The 8875-nt window shown below is 58.4% G+C and overlaps 1 protein-coding gene across 1 annotated transcript in view; it reads right to left on the minus strand.

Moving 5' to 3' along the window:
* ACVR2B (activin A receptor, type IIB) overlaps positions 1 to 5268 on the minus strand; it is a 9025-nt gene extending 3757 nt beyond the window's left edge. The window contains exons 1-8 of the mRNA XM_006890650.1: positions 5190 to 5268; positions 3948 to 4155; positions 3606 to 3715; positions 3154 to 3305; positions 2932 to 3075; positions 2299 to 2442; positions 1247 to 1395; positions 441 to 555 (exon numbers count right to left, since the gene is read on the minus strand). Of these exons, the coding sequence (XP_006890712.1) occupies positions 441 to 555; positions 1247 to 1395; positions 2299 to 2442; positions 2932 to 3075; positions 3154 to 3305; positions 3606 to 3715; positions 3948 to 4155; positions 5190 to 5268 (1101 nt within the window). The remainder of the gene's footprint in view (positions 1 to 440; positions 556 to 1246; positions 1396 to 2298; positions 2443 to 2931; positions 3076 to 3153; positions 3306 to 3605; positions 3716 to 3947; positions 4156 to 5189) is intronic.
* Positions 5269 to 8875: the final 3607 nt, after the last annotated feature.

Below are 8875 nucleotides of genomic sequence, written 5' to 3' on the forward strand. Positions count from 1 at the left end.
ATCTGATTTGACGGTACACGTAAAAATAATACAATAAAAAAAAATAAAATTAAATTAAAAAAAATAATAATTTGGATTCTTTGTAGGAAAAAGCCAGAAGCTACAAGGATGAGAGGTTAAAACCCCAACCGGGGACCTGCTGTTCCTACGCTGACAGTCCGAGGAAGTGACATGACATTTCAGGGCTTCGCTTCCCCGGTAAAGCCAGGAAATGTTGTCAGAGAGCGCAACAGTCCTGAGCCCGGACAGCGGCCCCTGTACGCCCCCTGCCCCCTCCAAGCTGAGCTCAGGCAGTGGCCCCTGTAAGTCCCCTGCCCCCTGCACACTCCCAGTTGAGCCTGGGCAAGCAGCCCCTGTACACCCCCTACCCCCTCCCAGGTGAGCCCGGGAGAGCAGTGCCCACCTTGTGCCAGCCCTCCATCCCTCCCGAGGCCCCTTACCTGCCCATGGGTATCCCCAGGAGGTTTCCCTGGCTCAAAGCGAACGGCCAAGCCAAAGTCCGCCAGCACGGCCGTGAGGTCGCTCTTCAGCAACACGTTCTTGCTTTTAAAGTCCCTGTGGAGGAAGGTGGGCTGACGGAAGCAGAACCATGTACTCCCATGTCCCCACCTACGGGCCACCTCGCCCTGCTCCTGGAAGGTGGGCTGAATGAAGCAGGACCATGTACTCCCGTGTGCCCACTTACGGGCCACCTCGCCCTGCTTCTGGCATCACACCCAGACTCCCCGACACCATGGTCTGTGCCCAAGAGCTCCTAGGGACCCTCACAATCTCTGACGCAACCCACGTACACAAGTTTTGTTTAAGAGTGTAAAGGCCCCAGGGAGCTCTGGTGGCCTAGTGGCAAGAAGCTGTACTGCAATCTCAGAGGTACACGGTTCAAATCCACCAGATGCTCTGCTGGAGGAGGGGTAATCTCCTCCTGTTACCAGTCAGATCCGATTTGATGGTACACGCACAAAAAAATTAAAAAAATTAAATTTAAAAAAAAAAAAAAAGAGTGTAAAGGTCCCAAGCAAAGTCTGAGAACAGCTGCTCAACCAGTAAATAAAGGACGAGATCCAGCACTTCCGCCTATGACCACGAGAGGGCACCCCGCCCAAGGACACAGGTGGAAGCCTCAGAGAGCCCAGCTTGAGCGCCCACTAGCCTCACACAGGCCACTAGCACCTAAGCATTTAAGAAGTTAAACTCCTCCGGGCCCTGCCTACGTCCTGGGAAGGAGGCCACTTGCTGACCCAGGTACCTGTGGGCGATCGACGGCTTGTGGCCTTCTCCGCGGCACCAGGGCACGTCCTCGTGTAGGTACGACAGCCCGCGAGACATCGTCTCTGCCACGTGGCACAGTTCATTCCACGTGATGATGTTCCCCTTGAGGTAATCAGTGAGGGAGCCCTAGGGAAGGCAGCAGGGCGCTGAGGCACAGACAGTAGCAGCCCAGGGGACAGCCCAGCGGCCACAGCTGGCCCAGCCCAGGGGACAGCCCAGCGGCCACAGCTGGCCCAGCCCAGGGGATAGCCCATCAGCCACAGCTAGACCAGTCTGGGGGGATAGCCCAGCAGTCACAGCCAGCCAAGCCTAGGGGGACAGCCCGGCGACAACGGCTGGCCCAGCCCAAGAGGTGATCTGCTGGCCACAGCTGGCAACCCTCCAGAGAGGCTGTAACTGATGACAGCAGGAGGGCCAGCACGGAGGTGAGGGAGCAGAAGTCGGGGTAATCACAGCCCCACAGGTTACTACTTCTTTACCACTTCTAAGATTATCCCAAGATTCTTGTAAATGCCCAAGGTCTATAAAGTAGAGATCCCCTTACTGGGACCTTATGTGACACTAGCACTGGGTGTGGGTCATATAACTGTGGACACTGCCACAGGGCCAGGGGTCACCTCACTGTGGACACTCTCACAAGATCAGGGGTCACATTATTGTAGACAATGTCACAGGGTCAGAGGCACCTGACTGTGGACACTATCACAGGACCAGGGGTCACATTACTGTGGACACTCTCACAAGGTCAAGGGTCAAGTTACGGTGGACATTGCCCCAGGACCCGGGGTCACGTTACTGTGGACACTGCCCCAGGACCCGGGGTCACGTTACTGTGGACACTACCCCAGGACCCGGGGTCACGTTACTGTGGACACTGCCCCAGGACCCGGGGTCACGTTACTGTGGACACTGCCCCAGGACCCGGGGTTGCGTTACTGTGGACACTGCCCCAGGTCCAGCCCCTCCCCCCTTGGAAGGCCACCCCGGGGATCCAGGACAGCTGGACAGGTGACCTCGCGGCGCACTCACCTTGTCGTGGAAGGCCGTGACGAGCCAGAGCTCCACCTCCAGGTTGGAGCCGCGCTTCTCAGCCGCGATGAACTGCAGCAGGTTCTCATGCTTCATGCCCGGAGTGCTGAAGATCTCCCGCTCGCTCTGCCAGGACTGTTTGTCCTGCGGGGGGACAGGGCTCAGCCCGCCGCACCACCACCCTGCAGCAGGACAGCCACGCCCCCATTTCCCGCTCGGGGCCTCCCAGCCGCGGCCAGCAGTAACCCCACGGTCATGCAATGCCTGCCCCCTCCAATCACAGACTGCCCCAGTGAGGCCCGGAGAGGAGCCAGTGGCCCAATGCCACCCAGCCAATGAGGGCACAGGGCGCCTGGCCTGGCTCCAGGACCTGAGAAGAACCTGACAGCACAAGAAAACCCAGCCCGAAAGCCCGAGGGAGCCAAGCTTTAACAAAGGCTTCTGCAAACCCCACTCCAGCTCCGAGCTCTCACTTCTGTGGGGCATCTGCTGAACTGCCAAGTGCAGGGCATCAAGCACCTTCTGTAGGTGACAGGTGGCCACCCGGCAAGTGCCATGCAGCCTGGATTGTCCTGGGGCAGGAGGGGTGTCAGAGCTCGGGGCACAGTGGGGGACGGTGATCCGAGTACCTACCTGGAGCGGGAAGATCTTGACAGCCACGAAATCGTTCATTAACTGTGCCTTCCAGACACAGCCAAAGCGACCCCGGGCCTTGACCTCCAGCAGCTGCAGCGGCTTCAGGCCCACCAGAGGGGACGGCGGCGGGGGCCCGGGGTCCTGAGACAGACCAACAGCTAAGCAGGGCCTGGCCACCCCACACCCACCCCACTCTGACCCCTGGCAGCCCGGCCTCACCTCGTGGACGTCCACGTGGCCGTAGGGGGGCTTGCGATGCCGGTACATCCAGAAGGCCAGCAGGACGATGAGGGACAGGCCCCCAATGGGCAGCAGAGAGTAGGCCAGCACCGTGAGCAGGGTGGGGGCTGTCGGGGGTGGCTCATACGTGACTGGGGAACACAGGGAATTCTGCATTACACAGTCTGTCCTCCACATCTCCACGACCAGACTATGGGCCTATCATCATGCCCCACCTGATTCAGGAGCTCCAGGACCAAGAGGGCCCCTCACTTGTGGGGCCCCCCTCACCTTTGGGGCTCCCTTCACCATGAGGTGCCCCCCTCACCTTCAGGGTCCCCCTCACCTTCAGGTCCCCCTCATCTTCAGAGCTCCCCTCACCTTCGGGGCTTCCCCTCACCTTCAGGGTTCCCCCCACTTCAGGGCCCCTTCACCTTTGGTGCTCCCCTCACCTTCAGGGCCCCCTGCCTCCGGCAAATGGGTGAAGCGTTCGTTGCAAAAGTTGCCTTCACAGCAGCAGAAGTACACCTGGGGGTTCTCCTCCGTGGCCACACACTCCTGCCTGGAGGTACAGGATTTCCACGCTCACCCTCGGCTGTGGCACACCAGCCCATCCCCTCCACAGACATCAAGGCCCCCAGAGGGCCCTCCCCACACACACCCCTTCTCAGGCCTCACATGTCCAGTCGGCCTAGTTGTCTCCACAGCACCTTTTCTCTCCTCCCCCGCCCAGCCCTCCTGGACGCCGCGGGCCTGCAAGGCCAGGGGTCCAGCAAGGCTGGAAGCCTGTGTACCTGTCGTAGCAGTTGAAGTCGTCCAGCCAGCAGCCCTTCTTGACGAGCTCGATGGTGCCCGAGCTGTTGCGCCAGGACGCGTAGCAGTGCAGCCGCTTGTCCTGCTCGCCCTCGCAGCGCTCCAGGCCGCTCTGGTTGGTGCGCTCCAGCTCCCAGTTGGCGTTGTAGTAGATGCACTCCCGGGTCTCGGCCTCCCCGCGCCCGGAGCCTGTGCGGGACACAGACGACGGGAGACTGAGCACACGCCGGAGCCATCCTCCTCCTCCTTCCCTGGACCCCAGCCCAGAGAGAGGGTCCCGGTCCCTGGACCCCTGGCCAGCTCGAAAGAGTCCCCATCTGTGAACCCCAGGCCAGCCCAAGAGGGTCCCCACCTCTGAGCCCCGGCCAACCCACGAAGGGCTGGGCAGTGGGCAGCACAGGTAAGTATCACGAGGCCTGCACCAACGCTGGGCCTCAACTCACCATCCAACACCCAGCTCCACAGACCCCCCCCATTCACTCCACAGCACGAGGCTTACCCTGGCCCCGCATCCCCCACCCACCCCTGGTGACAGATGGATGTAATTATGCAATCTGGGGAGAGCCGTGGGGCTCCTCTACAGCCGCAGAAAAGGTCAGAGGACCCTCAAAACCTCAGGACCCACTGGTCACTGGGGTGGGGGAGAGGGAAGGAGTGTCTGTCAAAACCACACATTGCTGGATTGAGTCCAATTTATCCAACGGGCCAGAACCCGCATTTTCCGTCCACTCCACCTGTCTCAGGGTCTTCTTCTAAACCCTGGGGGTCCAAACATGGACCAGCTACACACAGGATAGTTCACTACTGTTGCCACCTCTCCCAGCCCCAGCCTCCTCCCCACAGCACCCCTAGACACTGCTGGTGTGTCCCCCACAATCGCCAAAGGCACAGAGTCTGGACAGGATGCAGGGCCCCTCACAGTGTGGTGCTCCGCAGACCCTGAAGACCGAAGCAGCACTTCCAGGCTTGCCCAGGGCTGATTTTCATCCCCAGGAGGAGGAGGGGCTGGGAGATGACCAAACTGTGGAAACACAGCATCCCCAGGCCAAGGCCAAGCCCTGGTGACTGTGCCAGGCACGCCTGCCCACCCACGTGGGCAGAAGTGCCATCCAGGCAGCAGAGCACTCCAATCGCCAACTGTCCCTTTCAAATCCTAGTGTCCTTCCAACAGGAATCAAACGTTCGCCAATTCTCCCTTCCTCACCACCCCTTCGAGTCCCAACCCCAAATCTGCCCCAGGGACTGCAAGCCTCTGCTGATGTGTCCTGCTCCAATCAGCTCCACCTGGGGGTACCCCACCATTGCCGCTATCCCAGGGTCCCCATGAACAGCCCTGCCGCCAAGCTCCTCACAGACACCCACGTGGAAGCCGCACCCAGTGCCTACCTGTCCTGTCTGCATTCTGTGGGCCAGTGTAACCGGGCACCACCCCAGCTCACCTCCTCACAACCACTGCCACAGCACAAAGGAGAGGTCAGAACCACCCCACAGAAGGACGGGTACGGCAGAGGGCCCACTCTCCAATCCCAGACTCGTCTGTTTTCTAACCCCTGCATGGCCACACACAGGGAAAGGCAGTTCCGTGGATGCACCCCAGAAGACTAACCAGCTGTGGCCCCACCTCAAGAGAGGGCCACACTCTGCTCAGACCCCACCCGTCTGCCTCTCCCTGCAGTGAGTGGAGACTTCTTCCAAGGGACCTACCTAGGGTCCAAAGAGAGGCCAAAGGCCAGGGCTCCGGCCTGACGTGTGTAGAAGAAACAGCACAGCAGCTGTGAAGCCAGGTGGCTGGGACCCAGCCTGGGCCAGGGGACCCTGCAAAGGGGCTCACACCAGGGTGCACGTACGGCTCCCCCAAGCAGGCCTTCAGAGAGAATCTATGAGGGGAGGGGGCACAAGGCCAGGGACCTAGGATGCCCACAGGGCCCCTCTGACCTGCAGCAGCACCTCATGGGGCTATGCAGAGCCAACAGCCCAGGGGACACTAAGACTCCTCTCTGTCGGGGAACCCCCATGAGACAACAGCAATTCTAAAGGGGGTCCCAGTGAGCTGTGGGCTAGACTTCCACCCGGCCTACAAACAGGGGCAGAGCTCTCCACACTCCACTCGGCCTTCGCTCCCTGCAGCCATACACTGCTGGTCTGTGGGACTCGCCCGGCCTCTGGAGTCCCTTGGTCTGAGGGACTCGTCCGGCCTCTGGAGTCCCTTGGTGTGGCTAACTCTGGTTCAGGAGACTCTCCACTTTCTCCTTCAGATTCCAAATCTTTCCTCCCCCCGAAACCAAGCCAAGTCTCTTATTTCCACAGGCCCTCGTGCTCACCCCACCACAGAGCCTATTACCCTTTGCTAATTGCTTGTTGTTCTTTAATGGACTATTTAGACATCCAAACAGGGAAGGATAATGCAACTGGGACTAATCTCCAGGAGGAAAAACAACAACATATCATTCTTTGGGGGGAAAGGGGAAAGATTATAATTGGGCTTGAAAATTGCTTTTAAACAGCAAGTTTCTCCCACAAAACTGGAAACTGGAGGAAGAGTCTCAATGTCCTGTTTATTTTACAGCTGGACTCAGTACTAAGACCAGCTGTGGGCATACAATGGGTGCTCAGGGATGGATGGACGGACGGACGGACAGGTAATGATGGATGAGAGGATAGTGGGCAGATTGGACAGTTCGTTGGTGGGATGGATGTATGGATGGTTGATGAATGGAGGTTGGATGGCTGGTTGACAGACGGATGGATAGATGAATGGGTGACGGATGGAGGGATAGGTGACTGGCTGGATGGATAGCTGACTGGTTGGCTAGCTGAATGGATAGATGGATGGATGGATGGACGATGGTTGGTTGATGAAGGGACAGTTGATTGGATGGACAGACGGATGGACAGATATCTGACTGGCTGGATGGCTGATTAATCAAAGGACAGCTGTTGGTTTGTTGGATAAATGGCTGATGGGTGCATGAGTGAGGGATGGAGGGATAGCTGACTAGTTGCTTGGATGGGATAGAGGGATAGCTGATTGGATGCTTGATGGATGGAGGGATAGCTGATTTGATTGGTTGGCTGGCTGATGGTTGGTGGGTTTGTTGGATGGATGGACGGATGGTTGATGACTGAATGCACAGATGGATGGACCAATAAGCGTATTTCATAGCTGGTGTATGACTTCAAGGGGAAAGGACAACAGGACAAGAAGGGCTGGCTTAACCTGTAAAAGCCAGGCCCTGGGGTCCTTGTACAAACTCCATTTCTATTCAGTTAAGTAGCCCACTCTGCCCAATACAGGTTAACAAAGCACTGAGCCCTCTGTCCAGGTCTCTGATCAGGCAGGTCCCTCTGTTGGCCGCTGCCTGGGACAGATCCAGATGCAAAGGGCCAAGAACTCCAATCCTAAGGCTTCAAGTAGGACTCCATGAAGTCACTGGACTTCCATCTGACCAGATGCTTCTACAGGCAACCAGGTAGAGGGCCGTCTGAAGCCGCCTACACCTGGCAAGTCCTGGCTCATACCTCTAGCTGTGTGGACCTGGACCACTTATCTAAGAAGCCTGTGCCTCTGATTCCTTGCTTGTAAAAAGGATAACACCACCACCTAAATCCTAGGACTGCTGTTTGAGTTACTGCATATTTCAAGGACTCAGAGAAGTCTCTGGCATACGGGTGCTTCTAGTAGAGAAAACGGCTCCCTCCTGCCCAGGACCAACAGGAAATCTCTCAACATTAAGTCGCCTACTATCCTCCCTACCCCTCAAAGGACTAAGAGTGTCACAGGCAGAGCCTCAGAGGCCTGGGCAAGCTGTCACCATCCCCCCATCACACCACACCCACCTCTGCTGCCAGCTGGAGACCCGGGGCCTCCCCCCATCTCTAGGCTCCAATACTTCACACACTCAGCTATTTATAGCCTCTGGCGGGATTCCAAACACAAAGCCACCTCCGAATTTAACAGAGCTCCCGCCCACCCCACACAGCCAGGGTCCTGTCCACAGGCGCACTGGGCATCGCGCAGGAGGAAGCCAGGCCCCCAAACAGGGTGCTCTCGTGACCCTCTTTCACAGGGTCAGTGTAAGAATCCCGCGACAACCCCTGGGCAAGGGCTCACCTCACCCTCTAAGCCACCATGAATCCAACGGACTAAGAAGAGGTTAACGGCGGGTAGCCCCTGTGGAAGGGCACTGCCCCGTCCCTGGACCCCACTGCAGGAAGCCCGGAAGGCAGCTCCGGTGTTCCAGCACAAGCACCAGGGGGCCCCGATGCCAGGAGGTGGGGTCACGTCCTTACATGCTGGGAAGAGGTCCCTCATTGGTCAGGGTGCAGAGGCAGGGTGGCAGGGAGGGCGTAGGTCTAGAGTGACCATGTCCTCCTCTGAGCCTCCCCATGCTCCAGCCCTGGGAGGCCCCCTGGCCTAGACCATTACCCCAGAGGACCTCACCTACCATGGCCAAGCTCATGGCTTCTGGAGGCCCCTCAACAGTTTCAGCAGGACAGTGTGCAGGGACCCAGACCCAGACAGTGGGCACTGTCATTACAGAGTACCACACACCACCCTAACCTCATTTGGAGGGGGGCACTCTCAGAAGTCTCTAAGCCTCAGGGGTGCTGGTAAGATTCTCCCCCCCCCCCAGTGTCCAGCCTTCAGTCAGCCTGGAAGCCCTCCAAAGGACCTGAGGGTCAGGGCTTCAGGTGCCCTGTCCACAAACACAACCCCTCATCCCCTCTAGCAGCCAGCGGCCCTCTTCATCAGGACCAGAGGAAGGGTGGCCAGGGTGTGGGGGCTGCCAGAGGCTGAAGGAGCTCACTGGAGGGAAGGGAGAAGACAGAAGGCCTGGGGAAGGGACAGGGACACACACATACAGAAAAGAATTCACAACGCACCCAGCTTTTACCTTAAACACAATCG

Source organism: Elephantulus edwardii, unplaced genomic scaffold (genome assembly GCF_000299155.1).
Source record: "Elephantulus edwardii isolate Elephantulus edwardi_28Jun2011 unplaced genomic scaffold, EleEdw1.0 scaffold00091, whole genome shotgun sequence".
Lineage (NCBI taxonomy): Eukaryota > Metazoa > Chordata > Mammalia > Macroscelidea > Macroscelididae > Elephantulus > Elephantulus edwardii.